The 13,456-nt window shown below is 43.9% G+C and overlaps 1 protein-coding gene across 1 annotated transcript in view; it reads left to right on the top strand.

Moving 5' to 3' along the window:
* The first annotated feature begins 3,913 nt into the window (after window positions 1-3,913).
* AGPS (alkylglycerone phosphate synthase) overlaps window positions 3,914-13,456 on the top strand; it is a 129,165-nt gene continuing 119,622 nt past the window's right edge. The window contains exon 1 of the mRNA XM_075528826.1: window positions 3,914-4,172. Within this exon, the coding sequence (XP_075384941.1) occupies window positions 3,943-4,172 (230 nt within the window). The 5' untranslated portion in view covers window positions 3,914-3,942. The remainder of the gene's footprint in view (window positions 4,173-13,456) is intronic.

Below are 13,456 nucleotides of genomic sequence, written 5' to 3'. Positions count from 1 at the left end.
TGTCGTACTGGAGGTAGCTGTAACACCACTTAATTCTTCTGGTCTTAGCGTTAAGACTGATATTCACACGACTCCTTAGCCCATTGTATTGTTTCCATCTCTTTGATTTTCTGCACTTTTATTTCCTCAGGACATGGTCTGACCAATATTTGCATTGTAGAGGGCTCCTCACAAACTTTTGAGACCCCAGTCACTATTCCCTAAAACAGAATGTAGACCACTATCAACATCCCCACCACCTCAGGATCCTATTCGTTTCCCTAAGTTCACTCCTGGTATACTCTGCCATATTCACCTGTGTTTGTAGCAAAGGTTTCTAGCTCTGTATTTTGTGTGAGCCACTTTGTCTTGTTCCACATTACCTGAAGCAATTTTGTTTGTTTGCCTCAAAGAAATTGTTGTTTTAAAAACTTAATTGATGGCCGTGTGTTGTGTTCTTAGGCACTCACTCCCTGTCTCCTGGAGAATATGATCGGAAACAGGAATGTGTGGGCAGCACATGGAGGGCACATTTGCTTGTTGTTGGCCATTGCCTATCAACATGTCAATAATCAGGTGGCCCAGGTCATGAGGCTGCAGGAGATATGAGTGTTGCTGTCTTTCATTTTTTGTAGTCAGCCACTTGTGTGGCCAGCTGGGTCTAGGTGGGAACCTGCTAGTAAAGTCTCTATTTAACCTACCTATCTTCCCTTCCCTCTGAAGCTCAGGTTCCCAAGATTATTACCCACCTGTTTCACCAGCTTTGGGGTTCCCATCCTTGGTCAGTGTTTCTGCCTAGTAGGCCATCTTGCCCAAGTCTGCAGCTGCAGAGCTCCTGTATGCTCCCTAGCTTAAAGGTCAGTCAGGAGGCTTCTGGCCTCATGATAATCCTGTAGTCTCTGGCACCACCCCTTCTGAGATTGTAACTTAAAAAAAAATCATTTTGTTGGGGGCTTCTTCAACTCTTATCACAATCCATATATACATATATCCATTGTGTCAACACATTTGTACATTTGTTGCAATCATCATTCTCAAGACATTTGCTTTCTACTTGAGACCTTGGTATCAGCTTATTTTCCCCTCCCTCCATCACGCTCCTTCCCTCATAAATCCTTGATAATTTATAAATAATTATTATTTTGTTATATCTTACACCGTGTGACATCTCCCTTCACTCACTTTTCCGTTGTCCATCCCCCAGGGAGGGGGTTATTTGTAGATTCTGTGATCGGTTCCCCTTTCTTCCCCACCTTCCCCTTACCCTCCTGATATCTTTACTCTCATTATTGGTCCTGAAGGTTTTATCTGTCCTGGATTCCCTGTGTTTCTACCTCTGATCTGTACCAGTATACATCCTCTGGTCTACCCGGATTTGTAAGGTAGAATTGGGATTATGATAGGGGGGGAGTGGTGGTGGTGGGAAGCATTAAAGAACTAGAGGAAAGTTGTATGTTTCATATAACTCTTTATAGAAGTAGAAAACCCCATTTTTCCGTGAAGGAGTGGTTGGTTGGTGGTTTCAAACTGTTGACCTTGTGAGTGTGTATTTCTACAGAATCTGTAAGACATAAGAAGTAAAACTGCTAGGACTATGTGTCATCTGAAGACTTCTCAAATACACTGCCAGCAGTGGGTCTTCAAACTTTTAAATCAGTGACAACATCTCTAATTCACAATAAAATACAGTAAGGGGAGGGGGAATCCAGGGATTCTCTCCTCTGCTATCTAACATACAATAGCACATACTTACTAGTCTTGCCACCAGCTGAATCCTGAAAAAGCAAACCAGGAAGAAGTTCTACTGTCTTGTGCATGGTATACAAAGAAACTGGGCCCAAACACCTAAGAGTCAGGAAGTAGTAGTGTGGAAGGTTCCATATTTAATTATACAAAACCAACTATAGAATCTCTATAACTTATTTCACCACTTCTCTGTTGCTGGCCATTTGGGCTGTTTTCAATGCTTTGTATACTTGTATATGGATTTGCGGAAGAAAGGCCTGTAAAGGGCCAGGTGAAACACATTCTAGGCTTTGCAGAGTCATGTCATATCACACACACATGTATATTTTAAATGAAACACTTTCAAAGTATCAAAAGCCATTCTTAGTTTGAGGGCAGTGCAAACACAGAGTGTAGGCTGGAGTTGGCAGTCCTGCACAGATGTGGCTAGACCTTAATTGATAGTTCATAATCAGTGTGAAAGTTCAACATAAAAGCAGAACTCAGTCTTAGAACTGGCAAGATCCTCTAGGTCAGTGAGTCAATATCTAAGCTTAGGGAGGTGATATGCTTCAGATTCTTCTACCAATATTTTTCTCTTAAGAAGGAAGGCAACAAAGCCCACGTGAAAGAAGCACACCAGCCTGTGTAATCACTGGGTGTTGATGGAATCAGGTATCAGGCATCAAATAACAAAAAAATCATATCACTGTGAAGGAGAGGGAGTGCAGAGTGGAGACTCAAAGCCCATCTGTAGACAACTGGACACCCCCTTACAGAAGGATCGTGGGGAAGAGAGGAGCGGGTCAGGGTGCAGTGTAACACTGATGAAACACACAACTTAACTTTGCTCTAGTTTTTTCATGCTTCCTCCACACCCTCACTGTCATGATCTCAATTGTACCTTACAAATCTGGCTAGACCAGAGCATGCACACTGCTAAGAGCTGGAAACACAGGGACCCAGGACAGATAAACCCCTCAGGACCAATAATAAGAGTAGTGATACCAGGAGGGGAAGGGGAAGGTGGGGTAGAAAGGGGGAACCGGTTACCAAGGATCTACATATAACCCCTCCCTGGGGAATGGACAACAGAAAAATGGGTGAAGGGAGATGTTGGACAGTGTAAGATATGAGAAAATAATAATAATTTATAAATTATCAAGGGTTCGTGAGGGAGAGGGGAACGGGGAGGGAGGGGGAACAATGAGGAGCTGCTATCAAGTGCTCAAGTAGAAAGCAAATGTTTTGAGAATGATGATGGCAACAAATGTACAAATGTGCTCGACACAATGGATGGATGGATGGATTGTGATGAGTTGTACTAACCCCCAATAAAATGAATTTTTTTTAAAAAAAGAAGGAAGGCAAAACATGAAGGTAGTGACATCCATGATGCTGAATGGCAATGGCCAGTGTACAATAAATCATAAAGCATGACGCTGGCAGGAAATGATCGTGTTCTATGGGAACCCCCTGATTTCAGAGTGTACTCCTCTTGAAATGAACTCAACTTGTCAGTAAGTGAGAAGGGGTTGGTTTTTTGTTTTTTAAGGATATAGAATATACCTCCATTAGGCACAACCCCCAGCAATCGAAAGCGAATCTCGCCTGTCAGTTTAGTTCCACGCGGTTAGTTCATTCCACAGTGCATGCCTTGGAGCAAGTCGGGTAATACCTTTGAGTCTCAGTTTTGGCGTTTGCCGTCTGAAAAATGGAGACCCAGAATTAAGCACCGCGGCAGGCATGAAGCAGGCAAGGAGAAAGTGACAGCTAGGAGTCTTTGCACTCATGGTTACAGGGCATGAGTTGTTTCGAGTTCCACAGGGTCCTTCCAGGACGGGGGCAAAGGTGGCTCCACGCACCTGGATCTCCGACTGGCAGGTGGTGCTGGTTCCGCTGCAGGTTCACCACGATTGACCAACACTTCTGCTTCCAGGCGTCACGGCGTCGAAGGGATCAGGACACCTACGCCCGGCTCTTGGCACACCCACGCGCAGCGGCACCCAATCCTAGAAGGCGCCCCCTCACCTGCCCGGCGGGTGGGCGCGGCCGCGGGGGCGGGCGGACGAGGTGGGCGGGGGCAGAGGCTAGGAAGCCCCGGGCGCGTGGCCCCCGCCGCCCAGTCGCCGCGGTGGCTGCCGGGACGCGCCGCAGCGAATGGTCGCGTCGGGCGCCGCTCTGAGTGACCTTTCACCCGCGCCCAGCGGTCCGAGGCGGCGGCACTAGGCGGAAGCCATGGCGGAGGCGGCGGCTGCAGCGAGCGGGCCCGGCGCGGGCCGCGGCGCCGCGGCGGGTGGGGACCAGGCCGCGGACTGCGCGGGGCGGCGGCTGCGGGTGCTGTCGGGCCATCTCCTGGGCCGGGCCCGGGAGCCCGTGGCCGCCCGCGAGTGCGGCGCGCAGAGAGCCGCGCCGGCGCCCGCGGCCACTCCCGCCGCGCCCGAGCCGGGCACCCTCCCCAAGAAGCGGTGAGCGGCGGGCGGCGGGCGCCGCGCGGGAGCAGGCCGGGCCTGGGCCGCGGGAGGGGCGCGCTGGTCCCGAGCCCCGAAAGGGGCCCGCTCCCGTTCCGGGGAGTACACGGACCCTGGGCGCGGTCGGGAAGGGGCCTGCCGGGCTGCTGGAGTTGGGCGCTCTCTGGGGGAGGGGGACGGGACCCCGGCCCCTGGGCCCCTTCTGCCGGGAATTCGTTCTCGAACCCGGGCGAACCCTTGGGGGGCTCCGATTGCGCCACGGAGCGGAGAGGACTCGAAGTTTGTCGGTGGTCCTCGCCGAGATCGCTCTGTGATTTGCGCAAGACCTGGAGGGAGACGCTGAGGCCTCGGGGGAAGGTGCCGACGTGTGTGTGTGTCTGTGATGGGGAAGGTGCTGGTGTGTCTCTCTAATGGGAAAGGTGCTGACTCTGTGTGTATGTGTGTGTGTCTGTGATGGGGAAGGTGCTGACGTGTGTGTGTGTGTGTGTGTGTGAGAGATGGGGAAGGTGCTGGTGTGTGTGTGTCTCTCTGATGGGGAAGGTGCTGACTGTGTGTGTGTGTGTATGTGTGTGTGTGTGTGTGATGGGGAAGGTGCTGGTGTGTCTCTCTAATGGGAAAGGTGCTGACTGTGTGTGTGTGTGTGTGTGTCTGTGATGGGGAAGGTGCTGGTGTGTGTGTGTGTGATATTCTTCCTGCTAGGGGCATGGTCTTTAACTTTGAGTAAAACCTGTGGATAAGTATGAAGCAATAAACTGCAAACAGTTACTGATTCCGGGTATGGTAGCCACTGAGCTCTGTGTAAAGAAGTCTGGAAGATCTAGTCTGAATAAACGGTGGTCGTAGGAGATTTTTTAAAATTAATTTTTTTTGGAGGGGAGATACTAATCTCTGATGGAACATCTGGGGAAAGTTATTTTCTGAGATGTGGCTTTCTGTGGGGGCAGATCAGTGTTTTAGAATAGAGGGGAAATGATGGGAATGTGTATCGAGGAGTACTCTGTGTGTGTGTGAAGGATCATGCTAAGCGCATTGTTTCTTTTCTTCCTCCTCTAACGATGAGGTTAATGTGGCGAGCTCCCATTTTACAGGCGATGAAATAAAAGACACCAAAGGCTGCTGCAGGTTTGGTAGGTATGATAGATAGCTGGTTACATTGTGAAGCCAGATCCTGTTGACTTCAGGCCCAAGTTCTTAAGCTATATTTGAGTTATTTCCCTACTACATCTGACGGGACTTCAGGAAGTTTGTGGAATAATGGAATGAAAAGATAATGGAACACTGTACCAGGGGTCCTCAAACTTTTTAAACAGGGGGCCAGTTCACTGCCCCTCAAACCCATTGGAGGGCCGGATTATAGTTTTTTAAAAAAAACTATGGACAAATTCCTATGCACACTGCACATATCTTATTTTGAAGTGAAAAAACAAATAGGGCAAAAACACCCGGTGTGCCGGATAAATGTCCTCTGTGGGCCGCAGTTTGAGGACACCTGCTTATATGTACATTAGTCATACAGATATTTAAAGATACTGTATTTCCTCCTATAGGAGAACGATGAATCGCTCGCTTCTCGGCCTTTTGGCTAAGATCAAGTGTAGGAGAAAGATGAGAATTTCTACTCCTATAAGGAATTACCGTCTCAGAAACCCAGAAGGGGTTCTGGTCAGTCCTGTAGGGTCGCTGTGAGTCAGAATTGACTTGATGGCAGTACGTTTGGTTTTGGAGTATTTCTTCCTCAGAACAAATAACCTGTGTAAGGCAAAGCTGTAATACACGTACAATGTGATAGGGAATTTAAGTGACAGCTTAACACAGGGTGAAAGCTTTCCACAACAAGGATTTTTGAGTAAATCTTGAAGTTTGCTTTGGAAATAGCCCACAGAAGGGGAAAAGTGTTCTTAGTTGGGGTGGGGGGGCGGGGAGGCACATAGTCAAAGAGGTAAGAGGGAAATCTGGGAGTGAATGAGAAATGTCATGTTTCCGCGTTTTGGATTTTACCCTGATGGTGATGGGGAGGCTTTGTAAAATTTGTTGTTGTTTAATCATTTTATTGGGGGCTCATACAGCTCTTAGCACAATCAATACATCAGTTGTATAAAGCACATTTATACATTCACTGCCCCCATCATTCTCAAAACATTTGCTCTCCACAGAAGCCCTTGGCATCAGCTCATTTTCCCCCTCCCTCCCTCCCCTCACCATTGCAAAGTTTTATGTGGGGCAAAAAAACCCCAAAAAAAACACGGCATCATATTTACCTTTGAAAAGGTCTCACTAGGGATCAGCCTTAGGAAGCTTGGCCTGAGTTGATTGTTCATGCCAGTTTCTGCTGTATGACTTTGGCCAAGTCACCTCACCTCTTAGAGCTTCAGTTCACTCACGGCGACAACAATTTCTGCTTTTCAGTGTTGCTGTGATAATTGGAAGCACTAGAGAATTAAATGATGTAGTGTTTAGCACTTATCACATGGTCTCTACACATGATTGCTGCTGTTTCCCTCAGTCCAGAGACAGGAATACCAATTAGAAAATTATTAGCCTGAGGAAAAATGCTGACATTCTGAACTAAGGAATGATGCTGAATGTAGACAATATATTAAAAATGGATTAAAATATAATCTATACTTTGTCATCACTGAGTATAAAAAATTTTATCTATTCTAGATGGCTCCATGTATATTAAATTGTGTATATGTATATTTCTATGCAGCTTCACTGACTTAGAATCAAGTGGATAGGGCAGCTTTTCCATATGGTTGGACTTTTAAGGCCCTTGGTCTGCATGCATTCAGAGAAAAACAACTAGTCATGTTTGTAACACTAGCCTAATGGGCAGAGGTATCTATGACTGAAGTTGACTGGTCTGGGGACTCCATGTGGCTACTCGGGACTGAAGGCATCAGTCGCTTGGGTGCACCTGTGAACCCATTTATGGCTTAGATCACAGTGGGGAGGAGACTGGTGTTTGGTTGAGGCTTAAGGTGGTAGAATCTAGTCTCACAAAGTTGGTATCAAAGTGTGAGGTAATACAAAAACTTGTGTTCGATGAGAACCTCAAAGGTCTCCTTACAGGATGATCTACTGAATTGATGAGTTATGGGGAACCCAGGTCTTCCTACTCTTCACTGCTTCCCTGAGCTTAAAGAGAAGCCAAATGACGGGGCAAGAGGGGCCAGAGCTGGAGGCTGGTAAAAGGTTCAAATGGAAAAAAGTCTTTGTGTCAGAATCTAATTGATGTCAGTGGATTTCATTTGGTTGTTGATGGACATTTGGGTAATTTTCATTTTTTGTGTCAGAATCTAATTGATGTCAGTGGATTTGGTTTGGTTGTTGATGGACATTTGGGTAATTTTCAATTTTTGGCTTGCCAGGTTACTTAAATATGAATACATCAAGCTGGTGTTTTTACAGAGAATATTTGGCAGGATGAGGCAAAGATAATTTAAAATAGATAGTATTTTGGTTACCCTATGCATATATTACAAAAATCATGGGCTCAATGCTCAGAATGAAAAGTTTGAACTTTTAGTAACTGAATCCTCTAGCATAACTATTTTGAATTGATGTTTTAAATGGTTAGCATGGGTCTCTAAAATGAATTATTTAATGCTGAATTTCTAGATTATATTTTAGCAGTATTGGAAAATGACTTAACACAAGGTGACGGGTGCTTTGTTTGTATATGTATACTACTCAAAGTTATATAGAGGGCTTCAAAGATAGTTGTGCTGTAGTAAGAGTTTTTAAGCTAGATAGGAAATACATTTTATCTCGTGCTATATACTCCTTCATGTATGGGATATACAGGATTGTAAAAAGCTGAGTTGATGTAATGAAAATAATAGATGAGAAGTAGTGTAGGTGGTTGAAGGGTAAGGCAGAACTTATGAAGGGCTCACGTGACTATGCCGGTTCAGAAACACTGGGTTAGGCTATTTCTTCTCCCTTGGAATTCCTCTAAACTCAACGGCAACTACAGCAGCAACAGCCATTTTAAGTGTTCTGTTTGGCCAGTTAGTACTATTATTTCCAAGTTCTGCTTCCCTGACAGTTTGGATCTGATGTGTCTGGACCTTGCTGAGTTGTGCCGTTTCCTGTGTGAGGACATTTCTGTCTCCCCCACCAGCTGCAATTAACCTCCTCCGTTGTTGCTCCCCATCTCTCTTGTAGTGATTCTCTGTATTCAAATTAAGCTTGATGTCACTAGTCTCCATTGGCCTAGATTTTTGAGAGCAGGGTATGTAGTAATTAAACAAAGATAAAATTTATTGTGGTAAAAAAAAACCATAGTGGTGCAGTAGCATTGGCTGCTAACCCAAGGATTGGCAGTTTGAATCCACCAGTTGCTCCGAAGGAGAGAAGAGCTGGTGTTGTGCTCCTATAAGGATCCTAGCCAGGAAGCCTTCTCTGTTCTCTGCCCTTCTGGGCACCAAGTACTTAATTCAGTGACTTTAGTAACATGCCCTCAATAACCATCACCCTAAATGAAAACTCAGTGTGCTCGAAGCAGTAGCTCCCTTTGTCCTCACCTCTCTGTCTTCCATAACCACTTACCAGACTTTTGGCTCATGTTACTGGAGATCATATAGATTTGTCCTTTTTTGTCTGACTGATTTCACTTAGCGTAATGTTTTCAAAGACATCCATGCTATAGTATGTGTCGGCACTTCATTTCTCTCTATGACTGAATTCCATTACACCTCCCATGCTGTGCACATTTGCTCCGTCCGGCCCTCTCACGCACAAACATTACATTTTTTTGTGAGTAGCCAGTAATTGTTGATGAAATCCTTGTAGGGTATCAAACTGCAGGAAAAGAATGTTGTAACAGAGTGAATGGCTCCGAGGTTCTTGGCCATCTTTCTGTGTAATCCCTCAGATTTTATCTGTTCTCCTGTTTTCAGCTGCCGCTCTTCTTCAGAAGAGATTTGAGAATATTTCAGTCTTCCAATCTTCCTGCTGAGCTTCTAGCTCCTATCTTGAAATGCCTTGAATATGTTTTTTTAAATGTGTGTGTTATATGTTATCAAGTGTGGCTTTTGAATATGGAAACAACTATTCAGAAGTTAATTTTTATTTTAAACTAATATATGATGTTCTGCAAAACATTTAGACTTTATTTTCTTATTAACCTCTTTATTTTTTTTACTTCAAGGGACTTTATTTTTTAAAACAATTATTAACCTCTTTAAATGTAGAAAATGTTACCAATTTTCAGGGACCTTATTTTTATGTTTAAGAGCCCTGGGGGCATAGTTTATTTAAAGGTCAGCAGTTTGAACCTACCAGTTGTTCTGTGGGAGAAAGATGAGGCTTTCTGCTCTCATGAAGATTTACAGCCTCAGAAAACCAAAGGGGCAGCTCTGCTGTGCTGTACAGGATCAAAATGAGTCAGATTTGACTCAATGGCCACGAGTTATTATGTTGAATCATGTGAAATTGCTGGCAGATGACCATTTCTGACCAGTGCAAATAGTACATTCATGTGGTTTAAGCTTATAAAAAACGAATGCCCTTACATTTAAACTGTATTTATGAATTGAAGAAAGAGCTCTGGTGGTGTGGGTTATGAGTCGGGCTGCTAACCACCAGTTCTCATCAGTGGTTCCTCAGAAGAAAGATGTGGCTTTCTGCTCTCTTAAACAAAGGCTTGGAAACCAACCCACAGAGAGTTCTTTCCTGGGTTTGAGGGTGGCTATGAGTTGGAATCAACTCAATGGCAAGTGAGTTTATAAATTTAATACACTCAATTTTCTTAAGCACATCATTTGACTAAATTAAACAAAATGTCCCCGGATACTAAATAATCTTAATACATGCATTACGTTAGGTGTATTAACACAATGGCCTTACAGTCCTTACAATGTCCAAATTTGATTCGTGAGCTTAGAAGATTATCTGTGTTACATCACATTTAAATCTATTACACAAGTACACATTTTAGAGTTATAAGTCAATCATTCTTACAGGTCAGATTTTCTTAAATTCTGGAAGTATATTAAGGGTGAAATTTTGCATAGTTTTTAAAAAATAAATAATTTTATTGGGGCTCTTACAGCTCTTATAACAATCCATACATCAATTGTATTAAGCACATTTCTACATGTCATTATTTTCAGAACATTTTCTTTCTACTTGAGCCCTTGATATCACTCCTCTTTTTCCCTCCTTCTCCCAACCTCCCACCCTTGTGAACCCTTGATAAATTATAAATTATTATTTTCATATTTTATACTGTCCACTGTCACCATCCACGTTTCTGTTCATCCTCCTGGGGGAGGGAGGTGAATTTTACTTTGATCATTGTGATCAGTTCCCTCTTTCTCCTGATTCTCCCCCGATTCTTCCCCTACCCTCATGGTATCGCCACTCCCATTACTGCTTTTGAGGGGTTATCTGACCTAGATTCCATGTGTCGATAGCTCTTATCTGTACCCGTGTACATGCCCTGGTCTACCGTTGTTTGTAAGGTAGAACTGGGGTCATGATAGGGGGGCAGGGAGAAAGGAAAGAATAGTAAAAGAACTAGAGGAATGTTGGGTGTTTTGTTGGTGCTATACTGCACCCTGACCCTTTCTTGTGATCCTTCTGTGTGAGGGGATGTCCAGTTGTCTACAGATGGGCTTTGGGTCTCCACTCCGACCCTCATTTGCATCTATATGATTGTTTTGGGCCTTCTGATGCCTGATAACCTGATCCCATTGATATCTCATGATCGTGCGGGTTGGTATATTCCTTCCATGTGGGCTTTGTTGCTTCCCAGCTGAGTGGTTCCTTGTTTGACTTCAAGCCTTTAAGACCCCTGATACTATATCATCTGATAGCCGGGCACCATCAGCTTTCTTCCCCACATTTGCTTCTGCATCCATTTTGTCTTCAGTGATCTTGTCGGGAAGGTAAGTATCACAGAATGCCAGGTTATTAGAACAAAGTGTTCATGTGTTGAGAGAGGACTTTAGTAGAGGCCCAATGTCCATCTGCTAACTTGATATGTACATAGACCTATATCCCTATTGTTATATATTAATATATTTACATACCTGTATTTATACCTCTATAAATGTCTTGCGCCTCCTAGTTCTTCTCTGTTTCCTTTTACTTTCCTCCTGTCCCACAACCATGTTCGACCTTCATTCGGCTCTCAGTAATTCCTCTCAGCTACATTGCACAAAACATTAATACACTGGTGCTGACGTTGTTCTCCTAATCATTTATATTTAATTGCCTTCAATTCTAGATCTTTTTGTTGAAAGATGCTTACTACCAAAAGCTGCCATCATGCCACTTAACTGTGGTTATGTTTGATGAGAGAGTTTTGAGTTCTGGGTGAGATTCAAAACAAAACAAAACAAAAAGTTTTAAATTTTGTATTAGGTAAAAATTTACAGATCATGAATTTCCCTTCAATAATTCATACACATTTGTTCCAGTTCACCCATTGGAATCCCCTTAGTGTACTGTTCATTATCCCGCATCCTCCCCATGGTTCCTGCTTCCATTTGTCCTCTCCCAACCCTCTGAATATTGTTCTTGGATAAAGGCTTATCTCTCAATCTTGAATGGCTAATTTTTCTAACTTTGAGCTGAGTTCAGTTCTAGACTTGAAAGATAAATGATACGGTTTCAGGGCTCCCAGCAGTCTCTGTCCAACCAGTAAACCTGGTCTCTCTTAGGATTTTCAGTTCTATTAGGGAAGTTAACATTTTTCTCCTACTCTATTCAGGACCTTCTAATTTGGTCCTTTTGAGAGCAGTTGGTAATGGTAGCTGAGCACCAGGCAGTTTTTCTGGTTTCAGGCTTGTGGAGATTGATGTTTGCATGGCCCATTAGTCCATTGGATTGATTATGTTTCTATATGTGAGTAAATGACATGGGCAGAGCTGATCTTCTCTTGCTATATAAGGGAGAAGGAGAATTCAACTCCGCACCAGCTTACGGCCATTGTGGCTGAGTGCTCCAAGGCAGAGGAGACACTACATCCACCCTCCAGTCTGCTTTCTCCTGTTTTTACTACAACCGCCCCCCAGAACTCACAGATAATACTCTTGATTATGGACTTGATTATGGCAGTTACTGGTTCCTGCAGGTTAGGAGCAGAACATATTAAGACTACAATCCTTTTGTCTGAAGTAGTTGTTCTTCTTAGACATGTTGACAGGCACGGTTCTCAGCCTCTCAGCTACATGGTCTCTTGGCCTCTGTCTTGCTCCAGCAAGTGTTTCAGAGCCACTTTAGTTGTCATAAATGGCCAACGTGCACCCCACTCTGCAAGCCAGCACCTTGCAGAAAGGCATTCAGCTTTACCTGAGAGAAGCCGTCTACTCTCAGCTGAGAAGACCACTGCTCCTATCTCATGGTCTCTGTATTTCTCCTCTGTTCTGTCTCATGGTATAGGTGCTGTGGCCTCTGGTGTCTCTACTGCATTAGGTAAGGATCTCACAAGGGTTCTTCTTGTGGCTCTTCATTTTTTATGACTGTGAGATGCTTCCTACTTCTGAGATGATGCACTCTTGTTTCTAGCAGAAGATAAAATCGACCATTCCCTGAGTTAAGTTTTCTGCACCTTATTTGCGTGCTCCCACTCAGTCCTTTGGTGGAAGTTGCAGAAACTATGCATAGAAGAGCTTTGTCAAACAATTTCACTTCACAGCTCAATGCAATCATTTTGTGAGGGTCGCCAAAGGCTACGGGTAGAAGAACCATATTAAGTAATCCATGGAACTGCAATTTCTCATTCCGAATGAAGTTTCTCTTTATGTCTTCTTAACTTCTCTTAGTATTGAAATTGGCCCTGTAATCAAACAAAACAAGTTACCACAGAGTTGATGTCTTTTAACCTTTAATTTTGAATTTCTTTCCATTCTTTTAAGATTGAATTGATTTTTAAATTAATTTTCCCCAAAATTAATAATAAACTCAGTAGTCACTAGTTGCCCTTATCTATTCCGATCTCATTTGATTCTCACAACTACCTGGAAGACAGGTAGCAGGTAGATGGTGCTCACCCATTTCAGAGTTGGGAACTGAAGTTCATAGATACTTGCCAGAAAACAGTCACTTTTTGCTAGTAAGTGCTAGAGCTTGGACCTTTATCTAGATCTTTAATGATCTTAACTCTAGCACTTTCCCCCTTCATATTATACTGATACTATCAACTCTTAAGGAACTATGGTAGCAGCTGAACATTAGACTGTTAACTGAAAAGTCTACAGTTCAAACCCACCAGCTACTCCGTGGGAGAAAAATTAGACTGTCTGCACCTGTGAACCCCTAAAAGGGTT

The sequence above is a fragment of the Tenrec ecaudatus genome, chromosome 13, assembly GCF_050624435.1.
Source record: "Tenrec ecaudatus isolate mTenEca1 chromosome 13, mTenEca1.hap1, whole genome shotgun sequence".
NCBI classification, from domain to species: domain Eukaryota; kingdom Metazoa; phylum Chordata; class Mammalia; order Afrosoricida; family Tenrecidae; genus Tenrec; species Tenrec ecaudatus.
Note: the sequence above shows the minus strand (reverse complement) of the source record. Positions and strands in the feature narration are given on the sequence as shown.